The sequence below is a fragment of the Schistocerca piceifrons genome, chromosome X, assembly GCF_021461385.2.
Source record: "Schistocerca piceifrons isolate TAMUIC-IGC-003096 chromosome X, iqSchPice1.1, whole genome shotgun sequence".
NCBI lineage: Eukaryota > Metazoa > Arthropoda > Insecta > Orthoptera > Acrididae > Schistocerca > Schistocerca piceifrons.
Window position 1 is genome coordinate 257,572,178 of NC_060149.1, and position 27,465 is coordinate 257,599,642.

Sequence of the window (27,465 nt, forward strand, 5' to 3'; positions counted from 1 at the left end):
AGCTGCAGACCCCCACAAACATAACCAAAATGAGCCGAAACCTCTCTTCTAACAGCATTGTCTGCTGTTATGTGCCCTAGTTTTTATTAGAAATGAACATGACGATGGTGGGGTGGTGAAACAGGGAAGCTACATATATGTTTAAAGTATTGGTTTCAATGAACAACCCACTTGATGGCCAGGCAGCTGGTAACTAGTATCACAGAAATAAAAAGGTTTGTTGAATTTACATATGAGGCTGTGGATTAATAGATATTTATTACAGATAAATAACAGTGCAACTCCTACTAACTTACATACGCCTCTTTCAAGAATGTTTACAACAGAAACTTTTTCATCTTGTACAGCATGATATGTGTCAACTGGGAGCACAAGTGACATCAAAAATGAAGAAAGTGCAATTGCTTTGGAGCAAATGATTTGTTACGTATTATTTCAAATGTGTGTCCACAACACATAATAAATATGTATCCATCAATACTGTTAGTAATAACTGCAGTGGATTTGGGAATATTTTATCAACAACTTGTGATATTGAAAACAAGTTCCCAGACTAAGTTACTCACACTTCTTGTTTCAAAACATCAGTGATCATGGTAAGATAATGCTTGCCCAACACATTCACTCCATGACATACATATGTTGAGAGTTGTAGGGAACACTCACCTGTACCTTAATGGGAGTTATGCCTTTACAGATGGCATTGTGAAATCAATAGAATGCCAATATTATAGCTTACTACAAGGATCCCTTCACAGCTTATGTTTCCCTCATCACCTTCTTGTAAGACAACTGCCCATGGCTCAAGTACAGAATAGTGCTAAAGGAGTTTCAAGAGCAGCATCATGAATTCTAATGTATGTCATGGCCATCTACCCTACCAGATATCTCTCTAATCAAACAGGTCAGGCTTGTTTTCAAGCACCAGATCAAAGCCCATACAGCACCAACTTATTATTTATGGGAATTGTGTGACCTGCGTATGAAAAATCTGGTGCCACCATCCTCCACACAAATACTAGATGCTTATCAATTCCATAAATGAATAATTAACATTTTTTCTTGGAAAAGGGAAGGAGCATGCTATTAGAGGTTTGGTCATTATGTTCTGGTTGATTAGTGTACCTTGTGAAAGTATCAAAGCATATTTATTTTTCCTTCTTTCCATAATGTACACGGATTGTAATGATAAAACAGGGGTTGAATCCATCTATTGAAATAGATACAACCATTCTTTCCAAGTTATAACCATGACTGGAACGTGAATGTAGCCAAATGACCTTACTGCTTTGTATCCATTACCATGGTAAGTTCTATAGAATAAATATAGAAACAGAAAACAGCATAACAACTGCTCTATAAAATAGTTTTGCTTAGCATTTGTGGTGCAATTACAATATGAAAGTATTTTTATGCAGTAAGTCGTCCACTAATAACTGAAAGTAGCTAAAAACAACTTCTCTCTTTGTGCTGTAACAGTTATCATGCAAAATATTGGCTTTTACTACTTAGGCTCAGTGAAGACAAATTCTGTAGCACGTACATACAGAAAAACAACTTTCATTCATGTACCTTGACTAGTTTCTCTCTTTTTTTCTTTTGTCACCAATAATTGTTAAGCCTAAAATTTTCTTTTGACTCAACATGCATGTTAGGCTAAAGCATTATGATGTAGCTGCTTTGCACAGAGCTTAGTTTTGCTCATTTGTTAAAATTTTAAACTGGTGTAAAGCTCCAAAAGCAGGTTAGAAATAAACAAAAATACAAATTTTACCTCCATGAATGAGATGATCCATATGAGTATTTGAGAGAATACATACTATCATTTAGGTCTCCAAAAATGATCAGTATTATAACCTGACAAAACATAAAATTGTCTCAACTGATATTGCAAACATCTTATAAGAAACTGCAATAAGTTCTGATTATAGCAAAATGTTAACAGACCAGCAGTAGCAACTGGTAAAAATAGTAAAGCATTTCCTTAAAAGTAAACTACTCTGATTCAGAATTTCTTATGACACCAAATATCAGTACAAGATATCTTACAGAATAAAAATATCTGTACCAGATAAAATCCAGAAATTAAAAATATTTCCTATGAGGCAACAATATGTCTTTAAAGTTTACAGTACACTTAAACTATACAATAATGTGAAAGAAGCAACGTATGTAAAACATTACCTGGTTAATGATAATTGAACTTATGTGAGGCAAGGGACGACCTTGCAGCTGTGATTCCACCTGAAGTTCTAGGAGAGGTTCACTGTAGAAACTGAAAGACCAATGTGTATAGGGCAAACGTGTGAACTGCAGCTGTGCTTGTCCAATGAGACGATTTACTGAAAAATCAAGAATTACAGTGCAGAAAATTCAAGAAATGTGAACTTCTACACAAGTAGTTTAGGTACAAATCCACAGACAGAGAACAGTCAAAAACTGGGAGAGGAAATGAGGAACAGGGAGGGGGTGGGGGATAAGCAAGAACACAAAGGGGAAAAACAGATTTAACAGTGGATAACACAAAAGTAAAAAGGAACAGCAACGGTAGTGACAGAGAGGGGGAGGGGAACAAATAATACATACTAGCATACATAATGTTGTGTCTAGACAAGACAGCCCAGACACAATGAGAGGAAGCCGAAAGGCACGCGTTTAGCAGGCAAGAGATAGGTCTGTAACAGGATACGTAATGAATGCTATAAAGAAAAGTACGTAGCTTCTGTAATACTTAACTTTAATCCATCCTTGGTACATCTGGAGATTGTGGCGATACAAGTGAGACTCTTTAGATACATGCAATGTTACTAATGGCGCCTTGCTAGGTCGTAGCCATTGACTTAGCTGAAGGCTATTCTAACTATCGGCTCGGCAAAGGAGCGAGGCTCCGTCAGTATAGTCGCTAGCTACGTCGTCCGTACAACTGGGGCGAGTGCTAGTCCGTATCTTGAGACCTGCCTTGTGGTGGCGCTCGGTCTGCGATCCCTGACAGTGGCGACACACGGGTCCGACATGTACTAATGGACCGCGGCCGATTTAAAGCTACCACATAGCAAGTGTGGTGTCTGGCGGTGACACCACACATAAGCAAACAAAGAATTGAAAGATTTGAAACTGCTGACAGTAATAATTATCTTTCTTTATTCTTGTGCCTCACGTTCTGGTGCAAGCATTTCCTGTCAATGCAAACCTTGCAGATTGAGTGTAAAGGGCTAGAGGCAACCACTCACAGTACAGTTGATGTGTCATGTGGTTGACAAGGCCCCACAACTGACAACACTGATGAACTTTCAGACAAGAAGCAATTTAGGGAAATCACAGAAAACCCAAATCAGGATTGACGGATGCAGGTTTGAACCATCGTCCTCCCGAATGCGAGTCCAGTGTGCTAACCACTGTGCCACCTTGCTTGGAGAGAATTCTGTCTGAGAGCTCAGTTATATTTGCAATCTTGTTTGTGTGTACTATTCAATGTGGAATGCGGGGTGGGGAGGGGGGAGCAGTGTCAAGTTTTTGTTATTGGTGGTGATAAGACACGGGTTGGAAGCCACTGCCAGTTCCTTACTGATACACTACAAGAAATTTCTAATTTAACCGACGACTCTGACAAAGTCTAATGAAGAACATGTTTCCAACACCAGGTTTTGAACCATTTCCCTATGAGTAAAGTACCACCATGCAACACTGGTTATTGAGTCAGGGAATAGTAATAATGTAATAACGATGATGATGAGAAGAGTATGACACAAATTTCAGATTGATACAGTTCCTTCAGTTCTTAAGAAACTCCAAAGGACTTTTACAACTGTTACTATTATTATATCAAATTTACCAGCAATGATGCATGTTGTTCACATTATCTCATGACTCAAAAGAAGTCAAATGTAGTAACATCACATCCCCATACAGTAAGTTGGGCTACCCATTATTTCACTTTAACAGATGCAACTGCTGGTACACATGATAAAAATACACAAAATAACACAAGCCTGACCTATTTTTTGGAAGCAAGAACAAGTAAGGACAGGGGAGGTAATAAAGACGAAACATATCATTCAGACTGCATGTGTTAAGTGGAATTTATGAAATGAATGAAGGAAGGGAGGTCAGGAGATATTGCTTGGTCAAACTGATACCACGGCCCAACTAGATTATGAGGGTAATGTTTCTGGACTGTTTGGATCTCCAAAAGGAAGGAAGTAAAGAAGCAAGCTTGGAGGATTTACATACCACCAGCATGAAGGCCAACAGAGATGGAGCACAAGCTTGGAATGGACATGGATGAAGAAGGAAATTGGGCATGATGATTCCAAAGGAACCATCCTGCTATTCAGCTGATTGGTTGGTTGGTTTAAAAAAGGGTGGGGAAGGGACCAAACTGCGAGGTCATCGGTCCCTTGTTCCTGGTAAAATAATTACACAAGGGAAAGAAGAAAAGAAAGGAGACGTACGAGAAAGGAAGAACCAGAAGAACGACAGAAGGACAACCAACACTACCATGGACAAAACAGGAAAAGAATACCACAGAGACAAGCAAGAAATATGCAGAAGGGGTAAAAACAAGAGAGCAGATGACCATGGCTGGCCGACAATGAGAATAAAAAGGAAAAGCCAGCCACTCTGTGACACATTAAAACATCCACCCTGAAAGCATTAGAGTGGAGAACACAAAGGAGCAAAGGACATGCGCTAAAACTTACATAGAATTATAAAAGCCACCATCACATACAAAATGTAAAACTAAATTTGCTAATGAGGCGTTGTCAGCTAAAATTAATGGCAACGAGTCCAGTAACTGAAGAGTTCATTGCAGGGCAGCCAAAGGAGGACAGCTCACCAAGATATGGACCACTGTCAGCCAGGTGCCACACCAACACTGAGGTGGGTCATCATAGGACAGGAGGTAGCTGTGTGTCACCCACACATGGCCAATGCAGAGCCAGCAGAGAACCACAGAGTCCTTGCGAGAGTCCCACATGGAGGACTGCCACACATTCGTAGTCTCCTTAATGGCACACAGTTTGTTGTGCATGCTGAAGTTATGCCATTTCGTCTCCTAAAGATGCAAAACCTTGCCGCATAGTACTGAATGCAGCTCAGTTGCAGAGAAGCTGATCTCCATAAGTGGTTTCCGTGTAGCCTGTTTGACCAGCCTGTCAGCAAGTTCATTGCCTGGGATTCCGACGTGACCTGGGATCCAGACAAACACCACTGAATGGCTGGACCGTTCCAGGGCATAGATGGACTCCTGGATGGTCACTACCAAAGGATGATGAGGGTAGCACCGGCCAATAGCTTGTAGGCTGCTCAAGGAGTCAGTACGCAGAAGAAACGACTCCCCAGGGCATGAATGGATGTGCTCAAGAGCACGAGACATAGCCATTAGCTCGGCAGTGAAAACAATGCAGCCATTGGGCAAGGAATGCTGTTCAATATGTCCTCCATGGACATATGCAAAGCCGACATGAGCATCAGCCATCAGGCTGTCGGTGTAAACCGCTTCATCGCCTCGGCACATGTCAAGAATCAAGAGGAAGTGGCAACGGAGAGCCGCAGTGTTAACTGAGTCCTTAGGGCCATGTGAAATGTCCAGGCAAAGCCACAGCCTAGGTGTACACCATGGAGGTGTACATGAATGGACCTCAAATATAGGTGTTAAAGGCAAGGACTCCAGTTCAGAAAGAATGGATCGGACACGAACTGCAATTGGAAGTCCTGACCTGAGTTGCCGATACGGGAAATGAACTGCCATGGGTGGGAAAAGCAGACAGAAATTCGGGTGCACAAGAGAACTACAAACATGTGCAACATAATTGGGCAGAAGTTATGCATGCCTAATCTGCAATGGATGGACTCCAGCCTCCACAAGGATGCTGGTCACTGGACTCGTCCTAAAAGCTCCTATTGCTAGGCGAACACCACAGTGGGTCGAGTAAACACAAAGCTGAGGGTGCCGCCGAGCCATAAACCAGACTCCCATAGTCAAGTTGGGATTGAACAAGGGCTCTCTAGAGCTGCAGCAGCGTAGAGCGATTTGCACCTTGTGGATGGCTCCCTGTAGGTGCTGGTGAGCAACACCAGTACTGGTGGAGCAGTACGAAATGCAGAAATCGTCTGCATACAGAGAAGGTGAGACGGGTGGCCCTACAGCAGATGCTAGATCATTAATGGCCACTAAAAATAGAGACACACTCAATACAGAGCCCTGCAGGATGCCATTCTCCTGGATATGGGGGGAACTATGGGAGGCATCAACTTGGACATGTAAAGTACAAAGTGACAGGAAATTTTGGATAAAAATCGGGAGCAGGACTTGGAGACCCCACTCATATAATGTGGCAAGGATATGATGTCCCCAGGTCATGTCCTACACTTTTCGTAAATCAAAAAAGATGGCAACCAGGTGTTGGCACCTGAAAAAGGCTGTTCGGATGGCAGACTAGAAGGACACAAGATTATCAGTGGTAGAGCACCCCTGGCGGAAGCCACCCTGACATGGAGCCAGTAGGCCACGTGACTGCAAGACCCAACCCAACCGCCGACACACCATATGTTCCAGCAGCTTATAAAGAAAGTTGGTGAGGCTGATGGGCCGCTAGCTATCCATATCAAGCAGGTTTTGACCGGGTTTGAGCACCGAAATGACGGTGCTCTCCCACCACTGCGATGGAAAGACCCCATCGCACCAGATCCAATTGAAGATGATGAGGAGATGTCGCTTGTAGTCAGATGAGAGATGTTTAATCATCTGACTTTGGATTCGATCTGGCCCAGGAGCAGTGTCGGGACAATGTGCAAGGGCACTGAGGAGCTCCCACTCTGTAAATGGGGCATTATAGGATTCACTACAGCATGTAGTGAACGAGAGAACTTTTCCTTCCATCAGCCATTTGAGAGTGCGAAAGGCTGGGGGTTAATTCTCTGACATAAAGGCTTGAGCATAGTGCTCAGAAAAGTGGTCGGCAACCGAATTTGCATCAGTAGATAACACACCATTTATGTTAACACCGGGAACACCTGTTGAGGTCTGGTGCCCAAAAACACGTTTGATCTTTGCTCACACTTGGGAAGGTGATGTATGGCGCCCAATGGTCGAGACATCTCTATCTCAACACTCCTGCTTCTGTCGATTGGTAAGTTGGGATTTTACACACCGTGATCATGGGTATGTCCAATGTTCAGGCAATTCTCTGTGCACTACACATTTGCACACCACCACTTGTCTCCTCCCGCATTGCTGTGGCCACTGCTTCCACTGACGTCGAATCAGTTTGTTTCCTCCCACTACCAGGTTGCACACCAAAAGAACACGTCTTTTCAAACTTCCTAGTCATTTTCTCCAGACCCATGGCAGTCATCGGACCAATGCCAGTGTCTAGAACTTCTGCAGAACAATGTGTGCACAGTCATCATTCTTGTAATACAGCTTTACAAGCAACACACGATCCTGCATTGAGACAGTCATGGCAAATGAGGAGGAAAAGCCATGTACCTGGTGTGTTTATACCAACATCCATGGGTCATGCGCATGACAGGTGTTTTCATTTACGTATTCTGACACATACAGCGCCATCTATTGATCAATTTTCGCACTATTTTTTTTTCTTCTGCAAATGTTTTCCCCCTTCTCCAATAATATTATGCTGCAATTTGATGTCATTCTGACGAGTGGTGTTATTTCTACATTGTTTTGAAAATTTAACTTTGATTATAATCACTCTGCACACAAGCTATATCTGCAGATCGCTTTATATTAACTGTCTCAGCAAGTGTTTGTCATTAAGAAGCACATGGACTTCTTCACTTTTCTCTGTTTGCCTTTTTGTAGTGCATCCACACCAACAATTTTCCAGCACTATTTGGAACAATTAACTGCATCTGTGCCTTCATGTACAAATTATGCAGGTGATATAATGGTACCAGATCACACAGTAGATGAGTACCTTATTAATTTCTGCAGCCTGTTGCAAGGGTTATCAGAGGCATTAAATGCAACAGAGACAAGTGTGTGTTCATTCAAACTGAGATTGAGTATTAGGGGCATGTGATTAATTCTCAGGATGTTCATCCAATGCAGTTGCACTTGCAGTACATTCGTGACCTCACACTTGCAAGGAATGCTACTTAATTACAGTCAATGCTAGGGAAGCTGACGTACTACATCCACTTCAATCTGAATGCAGCTCAGACTGCAGCACCACTGCACTGGCTTCACCCTCAGTGATTGTTGCATAGTTCATTTAGATCCTTCAAAACCTGTAGTCTTGGCTATGGATGCCTCTTTTTATGGCACTGGTACTGTACTCTCATACATGATTGGTTCTGATGACAGACCAATAGCCTCCAAATTGCTTATCAAAGCTCAGAGCAACTATTTGCAAATGGAGATGGTTGGTTGGTTGGTTTGTGGGATGAAAGGGAACAGACTGCTACGGTCATCGGTCCCTTTTTCCAAAACTTAAACACTTAAAAACACCCACACAGAATAAAAGCGAACAAGGAAAAGATCACAGACGACACAGGACAAGAGAAACTTAGACGAAGACCAGACAAAACGAATTAAAATCACACAGAGTGTGACGGTGGTTGGCCGACCAGAGAGAAAAAAAAAAGGAAAAGCCAACCACTGAGAAACGCATTAAAAACTCAGTCTAAAACCGTAGGCTAAATGCCAGACTCAACACAAAAAAGGACAAACACTTGGATTAAGTGATAAAAGCCCCATGCCCGAATAAAACGCAAAACTAAGCCTGTCATGGCAGTGTCATCTGTTAAAAGGGCAGGGAGCATCTCAGGCAGCACAAATGTCTGCCGGACCATAGCTAAAAGGGGACAGGCCAACAAAATGTGGGCCACTGTCAAAGCCGCCCCGCAGCGACATAGAGGAGGGTCCTCCCGATGCAGTAAATAACTGTGCGTCAGCCGGGTCTGGCCAATGCGGAGCAGACAAAGGACAACTGAGTCTCTGCGATTGGCTCACATGGATGACCGCCACACAGTCATCGTCTCCTTGATAGCATGGAGCTTATTGGGTGCGGTCAGATTGCACCATTCAGCAGCCCATAGCGCAAAAACTTTGCGGCATAAGAAGGCTTGCAAATCAGTCTCCGGGAGGCCAACGTCCAGAGATGGTTTACTGGTGGCCTCTTTCACCAGGCGGTCAACATTTTCATTGGTGGGTATCACAATATGGCCTGGGGTCCACACAAAGACCACAGAGCGGCCGCAATGGGCAAGAGCATGGAGGGACTCCTGGACAGCCATCACCAGACGAGAGCGAGGGAAACACTGGTCGATAGCTCACAAACTGCTCAAGAAGTCGCTACAGATAATGAAGGACTCATCTGAGCAGCAGCGGATATACGCTAGGGCACAGAAGATGGCGACCAGCTCAGCAGTGAAAACACTGCAGCCAGTCGGCAAGGATCATTGTTCGTAATGGTCCCCTAGAATTAGAGCAAAACCGACACGACCAGCAACCATCGAACCGTCAGTGTAAAACACGCCAGAGCCCTGATACGTGGCTAGGATGGAATAAAAGCAGCGGCGGAAGGCCTCCGGAGGGACTGAGTCCTTCGGGCCCTGTGCCAATTCGAGCCAAAGGCAAGGGCGAGGCACACACCACGGGGGTGTATGCAGAGGGGCCCGGAAAGAAGGTGGATGAGGGAAAACCCCAAGCCCGGAGAGAAGCTCTCTGATGCGGACAGCGATCATACAACCCGACCAAGGCCGACGTTCTGGGAGATGGACGACTGACTGCGGGAACAGGAGACGATAATTAGGATGCCCGGGCAAGCTACAAACATGTGCAGCATAAGCGGCCAGTAAATGTTGGCGCCGTAACTGCAGTGGAGGGACACCTGCCTCCACAAGTATGCTGTCCACAGGGCTGGTCCGGAAAGCACCAGTGGCAAGTCAGATCCCACTGTGAAGGATTGGGTCCAGCACCCGCAATGCAGATGGGGATGCTGAACCATAAGCCAGGCTCCCATAATCCAGACAGGACTGGATTAACGCCTGGTAGAGCCGTAAGAGGGTAGATTGGTCGGCACCCCAGCTGGTGTGGCTCAAGCATCGCAGAGCATTAAGATGCCACCAGCACATCTATTTAAGCTGCTGAATATGAGGCAGCCAAGTCAACTGGGTATCAAAAACCACACCCAAAAACCAATATGTCTCCACCACAGCAAGACGTTCGCCGGCAAGATAAAGCTGAGGCTCAGGGTGAACTGTGCGTCACCGGCACAAATGCACAATGCAGGTCTTGGCACCCGAAAACTGGAAGCCATGCGCTACAGCCCAAGACTGCACCTTGCAGATAGTGCCCTGCAGCTGACGTTCAGCAGCTGCAATGCCAACGGAGCTGTAGTAGAGGCAGAAGTCGTCAGCATACAAGGATGCTGAAACAGACATTCCCACCGCCACAGCAAGCCCGTTAATTGCAATTAAAAACAGGCAGACACTTAAAACAGACCCCTGTGGTACCCCGTTCTCCTGAACTCGAGAGGAACTATGGGAGGCCGCAACTTGCACGCGGAAGGTACGATGCGCCAGAAAATTTCGTAGGAAAATCGGCAGTGGACTCCAAAGACCCCAATCATGAAGCGTAAAGAGGATGTGGTGGTGCCATGTCGTATCGTACGCCTTCCCCATGTCAAAAAAGACAGCGACGAGGTGCTGACGGCGAGCAAAGGCCATACAGATGGCTGACTCCAGGCTCACCAGATTGTCGGCGGCAGAGCGGCCTTTACGGAACACACCCTGAGACGGAGCTAGAAGGCCTCGAGACTCGAGTACCCAACTCAACCGCCGGATCACCATGTGTTTGAGCAACTTGCACAGAACGTTGGTGAGGCTCATGGGGCGGTAGCTGTCCACCTCCAATGGGTTCTTGCCAGGTTTCAAAATGGGGACAACAATACTTTCCCGCCATTGCGATGGAAACTCCCCCTCAACCCAAATGTGGTTGTAAAGGTCGAGGAGGCATCGCTGGCAGTCCACTGAGAGGTGTTTCAGCATCTGGCAGTGGATGCGATCTGGCCCGGGAGCTGTATCAGGGCAAGCGGCTAGGGCACTGTGGAATTCCCACTAAGTGAATGGGACATTGTAGGATTCAGGATGGTGCGTGTGAAATGAAAGGCTCCGAAGTTCCAACCACTCTTTAATGGAGCGGAAAGCCAGTGGGTAATTCACAGATGCAGAACTGAGAGCAAAATGGTCTGCTAAGCGGTTGGCAATTATGTCGGATTCAGTACAAATTGCCTCATTCAGTGAGAGTGCAGGGATGCTGACAGGGGTCCGATAGCCATAGAGGCGTCTAATCTTTGCCCAGACCTGTGATGGAGAGACATGGATGCCAATGGTGGAAACATACCATTCCCAGCACTCCTGCTTGTGTTGGCAAATGATGCAGCGGGCCCGCGCATGGAGCCGTCTAAAGGCGAGGAGGTTTTCGAAAGATGGATGCCGCTTGTGATGCTGGAGTGCCCGCCTGTGATCTTTAATCGCCTCGGTGATCGCTGGCGACCATCAAGGTACAGTCCTCCGCCAAGGGGACCCAGAAGAACTGGGAATGGCAGATTCTGCGGCAGTAATGATGCCGGTGGTGACTGAGTGAACCACCGCATCAATGGCTTCATGAGAAACAGGTTCAATAGCGGCAGTGGAGGAGAAAAAGTCCCAGTCAGCATTATTCATAGCCCACCTGCAAGGGCGCCCAGAAGACTGACGCTGTGGCAGTGACAGAAAGATCTGAAAGTGGTCACTACCACACAGGTCGTCATGCACTATCCATTGGACAGATGGTAAGAGGCTAGGGCTGCAGATCGAAAGGTCAATGGCGGAGTATGTGCCATGCGCCACACTGAAATGCATGAAGGCACCATCATTTAAAATGGAAAGATCGAGCTGTGCCAATACACGCTCAATGGTGGGGCCTCGACCTGTTTCCACTGACCCACCCCACAGAGGGTTATGGGCATTTAAGTCTCCCAGTAACAAGAAAGGTGGCGGCAATTGGGCTATCAGCACAGCCAGGACATGCTGCCCAACACCACCATCCGGTGGAAGGTAAAGACTGCAGATGGTAACAGCCTGTGGCATCCACACCCGAACAGCGACAGCCACTAAAGGTGTTTGTAGAGGGACAGACTTGCTGTGAAGTGAGTGAAGGACATAGATGCAGACACCACCAGACACCCTTTCATAAGCTACCCGGTTCTTATAATAACCCCGATAGCCATGGAGGGTGGGGGTTCGCATCGCTGGAAACCAGGTTTCCTGAAGAGCAATGCAGGCTGATGAGTTGTTAGAGCTCAGCTAGATGGTGGAAGAAACCGTTGCAATTCCACTGGAGGATGATATTGTCCATGGCTCAGAAAGGTGTGAAGGGACTGGAGAGGCAGGTTATGCCGCTGGGTCACTTGCTGCCACCGATTCAGTACCCGCGCGAGTGACATCCATTGCGTCCAAGGGTCCGGTGAGATCCAGGTCTTCAGCAGATGTCAGAATCTCGACCTCATCCTCAGACGTGGAGCTTGTAGGAAGCAGTGGGATGAGTGCCACCGCAGTGTCGTGATTCTTGGGAACCTTCTTCTTTTTCTGCTTCTCACGCTGTGCCCTTGGTGGTTCAGGCTGGGAGGGCTTCACTGGGTCAGTCTCAGGGACGGACGATGACCGTGAGGCCCTACGACCAGTGACTGGTGGTTGTTTCAGCCACTTGTGGGTGTCCGCTTTTCCGCTGGTCGGAACTTGCGAAGGGAGGTCCCTAAGGGACCCCTTCCTGGGGAGAGTAGCCGAAGAAGTCTTACTCTTCTCCGGCTGGGAAGTGGGAACTGATGTCCCCAATTTTTGGGGGGGGGGGGGGGGGTGTTGCTCCTGAAGTAGATGGAACAGGAGCAACAGGGAGTGAAGTGCCTCCCACAATCAAGGGGGCCGGTGGATTCTGACCGATCATAGAGCCAACCGTACATGATGATGGGAGAACTGTTGTTGCAACAGCGGCGTAGGTCGACATAATTGGCACAGCATGGAGCCTCTCATATTTCCTCTTAGCCTCGGTGTAGGTCAGGCGGTCCAGGGTCTTATATTCCATTATCTTTCATTCTTTCTGGAATATCCTACAGTCCAGGGAGCAGGGGGAATGGTGTTCTCTGCAGTTAACACAGATGGGAGGCAGGGCTCATGGAGTATTGGGATGCGAAGGATGTCCACAATCTCAACACGTGATGCTGGAAGTACATCGGAATGACATATGCCCAAACTTCCAGCATTCAAAACACCGCATCGGAGGAGGGATATATGGCTTCACATCACAGCAGTAAACCATCACCTTGACCTTTTCAGGTAAGACATCACCCTCGAAGGCCAAGATGAAGGCACAGGTGGCTACCTGATTATCCCTCGGTCCCCGATGGACGCGCCGGACGAAGTGAACACATCGTCATTCTAGGTTGGCGCGTAGTTCATCGTCGGACTGCAGAAGAAGATCCCTGTGGAATATAAATACCCTGGACCATGTTTAAACTCTTATGGGGCGTGACGGTGATGGAAACATCCCCCACAAGCCCTCCACCTCTCCGAACTTGTCCTCTAAATGCTCCACAAAAAACTGGGGCTTGGTCGGCATAAATGATTCCCCATCAACTTGCGTACACACGAGGTACTGGGGTGAATAATCTCCACTGCCTTCTTTAGCCATATGTTCCTCCCATGGAGTGGCCAGGGAGGGAAATGATCTTGGGTCGTATTTCTTACCGTTGAGGTTAGACCTCGATTGCTTAGAGATTGCTGGTGGAGGCCCACCAGTGAAAGATGATGTACCACGCTTGATTGCGGGTCATCCACCTTGATGCCACCCACTCCGACCAGGGGTTCTCCCCACAAGCGCCACCCAGCCACAGCAAAGACCACCTGGCAGGATGGCCTTTGCCGGGAGTCCTGATGCCCCAGAGGGATAGGCATCTACTCCTCGGCATACATGGGGAGGTAGCAGCTCAGGCATCAGCAGTGCGATCCCTGTGTAGTCAGGGGGCTACCACCAAGAGGGTACATGACGACCCCACCACAATGGACTGGCTACCGTGCTGGTTGTCGGGTGTCGAATATCCATGTATATAGGGAGCAAAGATGGAAGTGCACAATGGAGGGAAGGTATGCTACCCGGAACACACTGCAGCCGATGTGGCCGGAAGCTCAGTTTAAGTCCAACTCCATGACATAATGAATGTGCCAGATCCTAAGGCAAGATGGATATAGAATGCACCACGTAAGGTGTCCTTCCCCAAATGGTACGCACTAATGGAAAATTTTGAAATGGGGTGGTCAAACCCCTTAGGGGACCATCACATTAAAGGCCGAAACACTTGAGACTCCTTTTAGTCGCCTCTTACGACAGGCAGGAATACTGCGGGCCTATTCTTACCCCCGAACCCGCAGGGGGGCAAATGGAGATGGTGGCTCACCTATGGAGTGACTGGGAGCACTTGTATTTGGATTTTGCTGGAACCTACTGGTACACTCGTTAGATGATTGTCATCAATGCCAATGCCAAGATTCCTTAAGTGGTTCCCATGCACTCTGCAATGGCATGTTGCACCCTTCAAGCTTTCCAGTCCATCTTTTGCCTTGAGGGTCTACCCGAGTTGCTTGTGACTGTTAATGGACCTCAATTTGTGTCTGCAGAATTCAAGGACATCTGTACAGCTGACTGGATTCATCACATCACCAGCACGCCTTTTCATCCATAGTCCAATGGAGGAGCGGAATGCTTCATTCACACTTTTAAGCAGCAAATGGATAAACTACACACCCACAACACGTGGGACCAAGCTTTGCTGCTCTTCTTCTTGTCCTACAACTCCCAGACTTGCCATGGTGCATTGTCAATGAAGTTGCTTCATGGATGGCACCACTGCACCTTGTTCCAGTTGCTGCACCCACCGGGGCAGGCGGCGACTACTCCGTCCACTCAAGCAATGTATAAACCTAGTGACAGTCCCCCCTTTTCTTCCACATCATATAGCAGTGTGAAGCACAGGGAATGGGAACATCACCATAAAGATTGTAGTATCACAGCTTATCAATATTGTCAGAGCCAGGGCCTCAAAGACTCCTGTGGCCACCACAAGCAGCACTTGGAACATCAGAAAAGACTCCAGACCACTGCGACGAATGAAGACTGCCTGGATGGTGTTATAAGCAGTGAGCACTATGGCACCAGTCTTCTAGTTCAAGATTACTTCTAGTTGCAAGTTGCTAGCTGCTGCTGAACGTTACACTGAGTTGTTGATGGTTAGCTCTACTGGCGAACATTCAATGTACTTAGACACATGCCCATGTCATGCCTCTGCTTATAGCTAGCCATGTCTGCCACAAGTGTAGCAGTTCTTCACCCACAAGTTGAGTACAATATATTTATTTTAAGTGCACTTGTGCCAACTAATCTTTTGCTTGCCTATCCATATTCTTACAGTGACTGATCCCGTTGGCCACACACAAACTGGAACAACTATTGTTATTTTAGTTATAGTACCCACCCATTTAGCACTAGTAGCTAGGAATTAACATTTGGTTCCTTCAAATGTAACAGTTATCGATTTGCATCATAACAAGTGGAAAGGAAAACTGAATCAAACTGGGGATGAACCCCAGACATCTGGATCTGAAGCCTGACAGCTGACCACAGTGAAAGGTTCGTGTGGATGGAATCACTTGCAAGTGCAACAAAAGCTGCCACTTTAAGTAAATGGATCAAGATTTTTTAATTCAATCATGGGAGACGGTAGATGGATCAATGTTATTTATAACAGAGTCACACATTCGATACATTAATAAACATTGAGCCACGCATCTTCTCCCACGATATAATTAAAAAACTTTGATCCACTTACTTAGTGCATTCGTACAGATTGATTTCATAACAACACAGAGTACAGAAATATTTCACTGCTTTTACAAATATATCATGGGTTGTAACACTGTCCTTAATTTGCAGATACTAGCACAGTTTACATAGCTGTGACTCAAATAAGGAGCAACTGAATTTAACATCCTTGTTTACAGCAATATTTAACCATTTCTCCTCAATCTATTACTTCAAAACACATTTTTTTGCCTGCTGCTCTCTGACTGGCTGTGTAACACAAACATCTCATATACGCTCTTTTGTTCCCATCATATCTCATGGCAAACACTGACAACATTCCTGCATGAAACACATAAGTACACCACTGGTTTAATTCTAGACTTTTACTGACAATTCGATACAGATGTAATTTGTTCAATAATTAATACCAGCATGTGTTGATCTTCAAAAAATGCAGTTTTACTGTCATTAAAAAACTACATGAACTCTTAGCATAAAATTAATGCTATTTCCCAAAATGAAATAATGTTAATTAGTTCATGAAAGCACTATAATCATAACAACATACCTTTAACTGACACATAAGCTGCTTTGCCAAGCACCATATTGGCATCAATAGATAACTGAAATCCTCCAGAATATTCAAGATCTAAGCACAATTCCAATGTGTCAAGGTGCTTATTGACTTCATCAAGCACAACATCCTTTACCAAAATACTCTTCACTTCTGGAAAATGTGTGCCAAGATGGATATCTCTAATCTAGAAACAAAAAATTATATGTTCATTTACAACAAAGATATAGTTACAAAACTATTGAAATTATGAGTGCTATGAGACAGTCATGGCAACAGAGTGTCATCAGATTTATATACAGTGCAGTCGTTTAGGAATGCACAAAAACATACACAATCTGATTATAAATATCCACACACCTATTAGCGGGCTTTAATATGGTATGTGTCAACCCTCTGCAGTCACGATGACTTGAACCCTGCTGCAGACACTTTCAAGGAGGATTCTGAATGTCTGCGGAAGAATAGCAGTCCATTCTTGCTCACAAGCCGAAGCCAGGGAAAGTAATAATTTACGGCACTAGGGCCTAGAACAAGGTCAACATTCTAGCTCATCCCAGAGGTGTTCCATTGGGTTCAGGTCAGGACTCTGCGCAGGCCATCCATTTCAGGTATGTTATTGTCCAAACCATTGCCTCACAGACATTGCTTTATCAATGTCTCCACACTGTTTCTCTGCTGTACACGGTATACAATCCTGTAAATGTGTTCACATCCTTCCACATTTAGTGTTTTCTTAAGAACAATAAAAGACCACGCCCTAACCAGGAAAAATATCCCCATACTGTAACACTATCTCCTTCATGCTTCACTTTTGGCAATACATATGATGGAAAGTAATATTCTCTAGGCATTCACCCAACATGAACATTTCCCTCAGTTTGCTACAGGGCACAGTGTGATTCATCACTCCATATCACTTGTTTTCAGTGATCCATTGTCCACTGGTGTCACTCTTTCATCACCTCAAGCAGCACTTAGAACTGACAACAGAAATGTGTGGCTTATGAGGAGCTGTTCAACCACTGAACCTCATATTTTTAACTTCCTACACACAGTCACTGTGTTAGCTCAACTGCTAGTATCACCTCGGAGTCATGAGTAATTCCTTCCTTTGACTTCATGCGATTCTTTTTACAGCCCCCCCCCTCCCCCCAATCTAAATGTTCAAATGTGTGTGAATTCCTTAGGGACCAAACTGCTTAGGTCATTGGCCCCTAGACTTACACACTACTTAAACTAACTTACGCTAATAACAACACACACACCCGTGCTGAGGGAGGACTCAAACTTCTGGCAGGAGTGGCCACGCACTCTGTGACATGACGCCTCCACAGTCTCTGACAGTTCCTGACCATCAGTACATGAAGTCTGCCTTGTCTTGATTTAGCTATGGTTGTTCTTTCACATTTCCACTTTGCAATCACAATGTCAGCAGTCAACTTTCAAGTTTTAGAAGGGTTGAAATATCCCTGATGGATCTGTTTCTCAGGTGATATCCAATGAGTATCCACATCTGAAGTCACTTAGCTCTGTTTACCACCCCTTTCTGCTGTTACTCTATTCGACTGACAGGACATTACTCCACCTCCTTTTATAGTGGTGAGTCTGTCTCACAATATCTAGTGGTCAAATCCGCATTCCATAAATGTGTCGGGATAGTTTTTATCTGATAGTGTACCTCTTACAAAGCTGCTTATGGCAAAATGGAACATATGTACAGTTCTTAACTGGGGCATACCTACTAGAAGGCTGAGTCATTATGTTTTAAACTGCGTGGACATTCAATTTGTCAGTCCACAGTGAGAATCTGTGCTGCACAATGATTATTCTTTTAACACACCAGACCATGTAGTTCCTTCATACTCATGATACAGTTCATAATGACAGTGACAAACAAGAAAAATAATGCCTATTTTCCATATCAAAGGTCTAGTTGCTGTCACGTTTTAACATCAGAGGGCAAATGATTAAGAGGATAAGCAGTATGTCTGGGTATTTAAAATACTAATATGATGCAAGCAATGTGTATTTGTGGATTCTATATGATCAGAAGGGAGTTATGTTTGAGAGTGTCCATGCAGAAGTGAGCCCATCTGCGAAGATGATATTGTAAGATAAGGCATATTTTCTATGCTCACCCTAAAATGCATCAGCAGGAAGTGTTTAATAATTGACAGCAACAATGTGGGCAAGAAGCATCTGGTTCCATTCCTAAAGGGCTGCATTGAGGGCACTGGCAGGAATTTACTTTGGTCAAAGATAACTTTAGCTGCCCAACAGTGGTCTTTTCTGTTGGTAAAAATGAGCAAAACTTGAGGTGACTAAAATAGGTTAACAGATTAAACTACTGAAAGCACATATTAGGAATTTCAGCACAGGCAGAAACACTGGCTGGAGGCTCCTCCAGGCTGGTATTGCAGGGATAGTCCCTGATTCACACCCACTCTGACACTGCCATGGAGTTGAAAAGGCTATTACAGTCTATAAAAACACAACATTCATCTAACAGCTGTCTCATTATCTGCAAGCACAAACAGTATTGTAGTGTTCAACATTATTTCCCACCTCAGTAAGGCCAAGGTGGCAACACTATGAATGTGCTGACTACAGTTATGAGAGCACCACCTCATATCAGCATGGTTCCTCTCATAACAAAATAAAATCACAACAGTGCTTAGTGCCACCAATTCATAGTCTTATCTACACACATACTCTACGAGCCACAATATGGTGCTTGGTGGAGGGTACCTTGCACCACTAGAAGACATTTGCAAATGGTACGACAGAAAAACAACCTTCTACATTCCTCCATAGGTGCCCTAATTTCTCTTATCCTGTCATTGCGGTTCTTACACAAAATGTACATTAGCAACAGAAGAAGTGTTCTGCTGTCAGCTGCAAATGAGAGTTCTCTAAATTTTTTCAAAAGTGTTCCATGAAAATAGTGTCATCCTTCCCTCCAGAGATACTCACTGGAATTCATGAAGCACCTCCACAGCACTCCCATGTTGATAGAACCTACCAGCAGCAAATCTAGTAACATCCCTCTAAATTGCTTCTATGTCTTCCTATAATCTGACATGATGGAGATCCCCAGCACTCGAGCAGTACTCAAGAATAAGTTTAAGTAGTGTCCTATATGTTTCCATCTTTATAGATGAGCTACACTTTCCAAAAATTCTCCCAATAAACTGAAGTCAACGGTTCACCTCCCCTACTACCATCCTCATGTGCTAATTCCATCTTGCACCACTTTACAATGTTACGCCTAGATATTTTATTGATGTGTCTGTGTCAGGCAACACACTACTAATATTGTATTTAAACATTACACAATTGTTTTTCCAGCTCATCTACACTAACTTACATTTTTCTACATTTAAAGCAAGTTGTCATTCATCACACCAAATAGAAATTGTATCCAAGTGATCCTGCATCCTTCTACAGTCACTCAATGATTATACTAAAGCAGACTTACTAAATATAGTTTTCAGTAATTCCTTCACGAAAGAAGATGAAGTAAATATTCCAGAATTCGAAACCAGAACAGCTGTTAGCATGAGTGACATAAAAGTAGATATCTTAGGTGTTGTGAAACAACTAAAATCACTTAAGAAAGGCAAGTGTTCTGGTCCAGATGGTATACCAATCAGGTTCCTTTCAGAGTATGCAGACTAAATAGCACATTTCTTAGCAATCATATACAACCGCACACTTGATGAAAGGTCTGTTCCTAAAGGCTGGAAAGTAGCACAGGTCACACCAATATTCAAGAAAGGAAATAGGAATGACCCATTGAATTACAGATCCATATCACTGACCTCAATTCACAGTAGGATTTTAGAGCATATATTGTACTCGAACATTATGAATCACCTTGAAGAAAATGACTTAGTGACACATAATCAACACGGATTCAGAAAATATCATTCTTGTGCAACACAGCTAGCTCATTATTCCCATGAAGTCATGAGTGCTGTTGACAAGGGATCTCAGATTGATTCCATATTCCTAGATTTTCAGAAGGCTTTTGACACAGTTCCTCGCAAGCGACTATTAATCAAATTGCATGCATATGGAATATCGTCTCAGTTGTGTGACTGGATTCATGATTTCCTCTCAGAGAGGTCACAGTTTATAGTGATAGATGGTAAATCATCAAGTAGAACAGAAGTGATATCTGGTGTTCAACAAGGTGGTGTCATAGGCCCTCTGCTGTTCCTGATTTACATAAATGATCTATGTGATAATCTGAGCAGCCCACTTAGATTTTTTGCAGATGACACTGTAATTTACCATCTAGTAAAATCATCAGATGATCAATTCCAATTACAAAATGATCTAGAGAGAATTTCTGTATGGTGCGAAATGTGGCAATTGGCACTAAACAAAGAAAACTGCGAGGTCATCCACATGCGTACTAAAGGAAATCTGATAAATTTTGAGTGTACAATAATTCGCACTAATCTAAGGGCTGTCAATTCACGAAAGGAATTATAATTATGAGCAACTTAAATTGGAAAGACAACATAGGTAATATTGTGGGGCAGGCGAAACAAAGACTGTGCTTTGTTGGCAGAACACTTAGAAGATGCAACAAACCCACTAAAGAGACATCCTCTGCTGGAATATTGCTGTGCGGTATGGCATCCTTACCAGGTAGGATTGACAGAGGACATCAGAAGAGTGCAAAGAGGGGCAGCTCATTTCATGTAATCGCACAATAGGCGTAAGAGTGTCACTGATATGATACGCGAGTTGGGGTGGCAGTCACTGACACAAAGGTGGTTTTGTTTCCAGCGAGATCTATTTATGAAATTTCAATTACCAACTTTCTCTTCCGAATGCGAAAATATTTTGTTGACACCCACCTACATCAGGAGAAATGAACGTCGTAATAAAATAAGAGAAATCACAGCTCGAATGGAAATATTTAGGTGTTCCTTTTTCCCCACACGCCATTCGAGAGTGGAATGGTAGAGAAGTAGTATGAAAATGGTTCGATGAACCCTCTGCCAGGCACATAAGTGTGAATTGCAGAGTAACCATGTAGGTACTTTAGGAATATACTATAGCATCATCACTCTAACATTGTCTCTACAGACACCCATACACATAGTTTTGAAGCTGGGATATTAATGGAGTATGGAGGTGAACAAACATTTGACAGCAGTAGGGTCTCTATTCTCCTTTAGTCTACGCATATCTCAGGGTGAACTACATATCAAGGTGATACTTGACAAGTGATCCATGTGTGCAGTTTAGTGAAGGAAGCTGGGGAGTAATTTTTTAAAACTTTTCCCATATTACACTCCAGTTGGCCTACTGACATTGGGACAGTTCATAAAAAGCCTATATCACTGGTTATGAAAGGTAACAGGATGACATGGAATGTTTGACACCAAACAGCTCATTATTTCATCATTCAGGAGCAGCTGATAGCTTCAGACTTGTGGCAACAAGACATCTATTTCTGCTAGAATGTTGTTGACTGATCTCGTGCAATGCACTGTAGTCATCAGCTACACATTACTATGGCAAATGGGAGTAAACAAGCCAAACACTGACACATTCATAGCTCAGCCAGAGTTAAATTCCAGACTTGTAATCAGGTCACTGAGGAACCAGAGTGTTAGTGTTAACTAGACAGTTGGTTTTCAGTTGGCATAGATGTGGACAGCCATGCATAATAAAAGATGCAGCCTCTTACAACAATTTATCACCTAAGAAGAACTTGGGACAGGGGTTTAGTCCCACAGCATGCAAAAATCCATTACACAGGTTTTGAAATGAGATAACTGAAAACAAAGCTTCATGGTCAAGTGTTGTGCCTTACACATGGCTCACTAGAGATGAAGTTCAGTAGCATCCATTGCGTGTCACTGTATGGTAGGCAGCAATCAGCCACATACAGTGATAATGAAAAATATAGACTACAATGAACATGATTCCACTGATCAGAGTATTGAAAAGGGCGGTAAACAGACCCAATTACTCGGTACTTCACTCTCACACATATGTCACATTGAGAGTATCACTCCAATATGAATGTTAAACAGCCAAGAGGAAATATTGGTAAGCACATCCAGAAGTCCCAATCCTGGGGCACAGAGAGGGGGTGTGTGTGTGTGTGTGTGTGTGTGTGTGTGTGTGTGTGTGTGTGTGTGTGTGTGTGTGCGTGTGTGTGTGTGCGTGCACGCGCCAAGTGGTAGTGTCCAGTTTTGAAAAATCAAAGTGTGCAGTAATTAAGCGGCAGCAAAACTTTAAGAGCTTTTGGACTGCAAAGATCAAGCAAAATGGGTGGTCAGTGGTATATCGAAAGTCCCAAAAACCACTTCGGTACTAGAATAGGCACCATAAGGATTCAAAGCATCAAACTGTTGCGTCTTCACCACCCTTCCAAATAGTTTGGACAGCCTCGTAATCATTCATATTGGTCCATAACTGTCCAGAAAGCTAAGGTCCTCTCCAGCTTTCACACACACCCTCTCTGTGTCCCAGGATTGGGACTTCTGGATGTGCTTACCAATATTTCCTCTTGGCTGTTTAACATTCATATTGGAATGATACTCTCAATGTGACATATGTGTGAGAGTTCCCTGTCAATGGGAAGGAAATTCTATTTCTTGCCATATATGTTTGAAAATTTGAAGAATTTATGTTTTATCCTCATTGATGAGATATTTCAGCAACTGGTTATGAATTCTGAGAGCTTCTCAAGACATATCTGATCACAGTGCTAGTGCACTGTAAGGTACTCATTCACAGAAAAGAACATTATGTGGCTTCAGGCACTGTAGGCCACATAACAGGCTGACAGATTCTGCTATGTATTTTATGTATTTTTAGGTCAGGGTGCCATGGTTGGATGAAGACACTTCACTAGAATGCAAAGCAAAGTAAAGTGCTCAGCAATAACATGTGGGTTGGTAACAGCTTCATCTTTAACAGAGATTTCTGATGCTGTTGTAGACAGCTACAGGTATCAACAAACCCTAGTCCATACTTGAGAAGATAGAGTGTGTTTTCCTATGACTGGCAGACCACTGGCTCATGTCTGACAGTGCCAGTTTTGTTCCAGAAAGAGGCTACCATAATTGATATCTTCATCCATAAGGATACCTGAGGAGAATGAATTCTATCTACCTACAGCAGTGACCCAGTTTTCCATGGTGTGGAAGGTTTTGGAGCTGCGGAATAATATGTCTTCTCTCTTGGTGGGAGATCTGTCTAGTTATGATACTAAAGTTGGAGCATAAAGTGGCAGTGATATTTGAGTAGTTGCTTCAGATGAAAATTTTGTCACAGTACTAATCAAGTTCAATGACAGAATGATGCTTTGAGTGTTTCACATTTTTTCCTGGCATCTGAGTATGACAAGCTGTAAAGTGTATTACACTTGAGGATCTTTTTCTCCATAAACAAATGGCATATTGATGACTGAGGAGATTGGTGTATTACGAAGTTTATGCATATGGGAGACAGCTTAGAAGATGTTCTTCATGCATTGACCTTCCACAGCCTGCACAGATAGTATCACAAGTACTATATCCAAACTGCAAGACATTTGAAGCCTCTCATAGGTGGGGGATTTGGGGGGAGGGGGGATGGGATGGGTGTCAGGCCTTACATCATATCATTAGAGGACCTGGGACTGCTCAAATAAGACACTCCCTTCATCTGCAAGGATGATTCTCTTTAACTTTGGTCCTCTCCAACTCAAACTGAACATCTCAGCACTCTGCATTGGCAAGCACTACATTTCATCAGTATGAAGCATAAGGTCACAATTAAAATCCATATTCTATGTTCTTTCATTTATGGGGAGTAATCCTAACAGCTTGTACCAATCCAAAATGACATCTGAATGAGCAAGTATTCAACATCTTAATCAACAGGGATGTGTTCCTCTTTTTTTTTTTTTTTTTTTTTTTTCTTCAGTAGCTCCAGTTTCAACAAACTTGTCTGCAATTTGTTCAATGAAAAATAATGGTTCTCTCCTCCTACTAAACAATTTGCTGTTGCTCCTAAGGAACATTAGACACTGACCAAACTGTTTTGCACCAATTCTTCTCACCTGACCTTTCCATGAAATGGTCTAGGATGTTAGTGCAATGGGGTTTAAATGCTATTTATTGTACATCACGCCACTCTACTACCATTCTCTCCATGGGTGACACCCCATCACGCCAACAGCTCCCTCACATGATAGCTACAGCTCAGAGTCCCAGTGCCTATAACCATAAGATTATGCGACAACTGTCATCACTTCCCATTCCATCCTTCAGCAGGCTGGTAAACTTCCTGGACAATGGGTGCTTGGGGCTATAACACACAGAGGATGGAATTTTTGATCTGTATCTGGCTTCGCCCCAAATTGCCCACACGTATGTAAATTTGGAGAAAAAGTACTTGCATCTTAATCTGGAGACCAAACATGTTAGAAGTCAAAAGAGTAGGGATGGTATTTTAGTGTAATAGAATACAGATGGCTGCCCTAGCCATGGCTGTGCCGCTAGCTTTGGAAATTTACCTTGGATGAGACAATCATCACATTGTTTTCCTTCTAATCATCTTTTGTGACAGACAGGGGCTACCATGATCCTATTCTAACCCTTAGCTCCAGAGAGAGCAAGCTGCATCAGAAATACTGCAATGAAGACATACAGTCAACAGTGGACAGTTAAGTAACTAATTATGATTACTTCAGAAATTAACACCAACAAGTGTAAAGATATTTCTAATGAAGATGATAAGATACAATGGCTATTGATATGTAGTAATTTAAGAACCAAAAGAAGAATGAGATGTTCATTAGCTTTCAAGAGCTGTCCAGCAGCATAATGCCCTCACATAAAAGGCATTATGTGGTTTGATGAATGTTGCTGTGCATTTCAAACAATGGTCTAGTAATCATGTTTGTCCAATTTAAGTTGATTCAAACACAAACAACATCCAGTGCTGATATTCTTTTGAGTTCATGACCTTCCATGTGTAAATACTAAGGAGCTGTGTGCAACAGAACAGTAAAGTAGGAGTAGTCACAAAGGGGATAGATCATGTGAGAGGAGAGAAATAAAATAGGAAGGAAAAATCTTGATTTAGCTGATATCTGCAGATCTAAATTAACAAAATTAAGTTTGAAATGTATTTTAGAATTACACTAATTAGCTTTCAGATATCATGAGAACAACAGTGTGTCAGTTCTGCAGTACCATCCCATATTCAGTGGCTAATTATGCATTAGCTGTGGATTTATTGCAGTATATGGCTATGGTTCACTAACATTACACACCATAAAGTGTAAAACAAAACTGTCTGTCTGCTTCACAGTGTATTCCCTACTGAGCAATTCTGAAAATCAAACAATCTTATACCCACAAAAAACCTACAGATAAACTGTACATTTACTGTTGGTAAGGGTGTGTTAAACTCATGATCAATTTTTGAACAAATGCAGGAAAAAATCTGAAAACTCATCAGAAATCGTAAAAGTTACTTACCAAATCTACTGATACAAGCACGAAACAATTACCTGCAACTAGCCTACATAGCTCAAGGCTCCATGATCAGGAAGTAAATATGAGAGAAAACTGTGCAGAAAAAGCAGAAGAGTATTGCAAGAAGTCCATTCCAGAATGATGTCAGAAGAGAAACAGGAATGAAGCACAGTTGCAGGTCTAGGTCACCTTGGATACAGCCCTGTGCAGATGGAAATCATCTAAAGTGTACGAAGGTGGAAGGGGATGGTTGTAGGAAAACATATCCATCTTTAGATTTCACAAATAATGCTGCATTACTGCACTGCGTTCATTCAAAACAAAGTTAAAGTTTAATATAAAATTTGAATGACAGTGGAACCTCTTGTTTCTTTCACATCCAAACAAATGTAACATAAGCAAAACTGAAGTTGCAGTAGAAAGACATTCTTAAATTAACTGGGTAAAGGACCTTTGGATCTAGCACTTAGACAATCAGCCTAACGAACAGCAAAACAGAAGGTGGCTGTCTGTAAGAATAATGAAATTGATGACAGTGAAAACTTACAACCTACACAAGGAGGTACGATATAAATTTAACAAAACAAAGTAAAGCTGTCCTCAAACTGATTGTTGGTTTGAATACTGCAGTGCTATACTATGTATGGTCCTGCTGAAGGTGGTATGACCTTTCCTCCTCCAAAATTCAACTGACTTGTCCTGCCACTCATAAGGGGACTAATAATTTAATATGTGATTTGACCACTGTGCAACTTGGAATTTTTCAAATTAACAAATCATTGCCAATGGCTAAGGATGTAAGAACTGTTAGAAAATATCTACAACTAGTGACTGAATCCCAGACCTCTAGATTTAAAGTCTGGCACTTACCCAGTGAGCCCCACCAGGTAAGTATAACATTTTCCATTAAACTAACTAAACCACACAGAATTCAACATACTGTTATACTGTCAAAAAGTTTTCCAGTTGTTGTCCTTGTTAACAACTCTTCAAACTCAAGGCTCAGCTTCCGCAGAAACCATTTTTGAACCTCCTTTGTGTGCCTAAGCTCTTTGAATAGGAACTGGAATAGCAAATTAAGAGCAGCACAGTTTTCTTTCTTGAATGTGTCATCTTGTTTCAGTAGTTCCTCCAAATCCTGTGGACATAATACAGATAAATATTATTGAAAAATGAAACTGGCAACCAAAGGCAAGCAATTCCTAGGACACAAAGAACATACTGCATTACAAAGAAAACATCTGGAAAAGGGTTTGGTTATGAACGTAAGCACAAGTAATAAACATTTGCTATACTCCAACAGAACTGGAAGTCAAGGGCATAATGAAATTTCTAAAGCAGCAGTTTATACACATTTCAACTTGAAATCAAAAGCTCAGAATGAAAACACAACAGTCCCTCTGTGTAATCTATGTTGTTAATTTACATAGTTGGTGTAATCATTTGCACGTGTCTGGGGGTAAGGGGGCGGGGGATTAGACAGTTTACAGACGTTATGTTACTATATGTGAGGTATTTGTAAA

General features: G+C 43.4%; 1 protein-coding gene across 3 annotated transcripts in view; it reads right to left on the reverse strand.

Annotated features, from left to right (window-relative positions):
- LOC124722846 (PDZ domain-containing protein 8) overlaps nt 1-27,465 on the reverse strand; it is a 233,602-nt gene that overhangs the window by 112,853 nt on the left and 93,284 nt on the right. For all 3 annotated transcript variants that reach the window (XM_047247971.1, XM_047247972.1, XM_047247973.1), the window contains 3 exons: nt 26,883-27,080; nt 16,434-16,626; nt 2,185-2,342 (listed from right to left, as the gene is read on the reverse strand). In XM_047247971.1, coding sequence (XP_047103927.1) covers nt 2,185-2,342; nt 16,434-16,626; nt 26,883-27,080 — 549 coding nt within the window. The remainder of the gene's footprint in view (nt 1-2,184; nt 2,343-16,433; nt 16,627-26,882; nt 27,081-27,465) is intronic.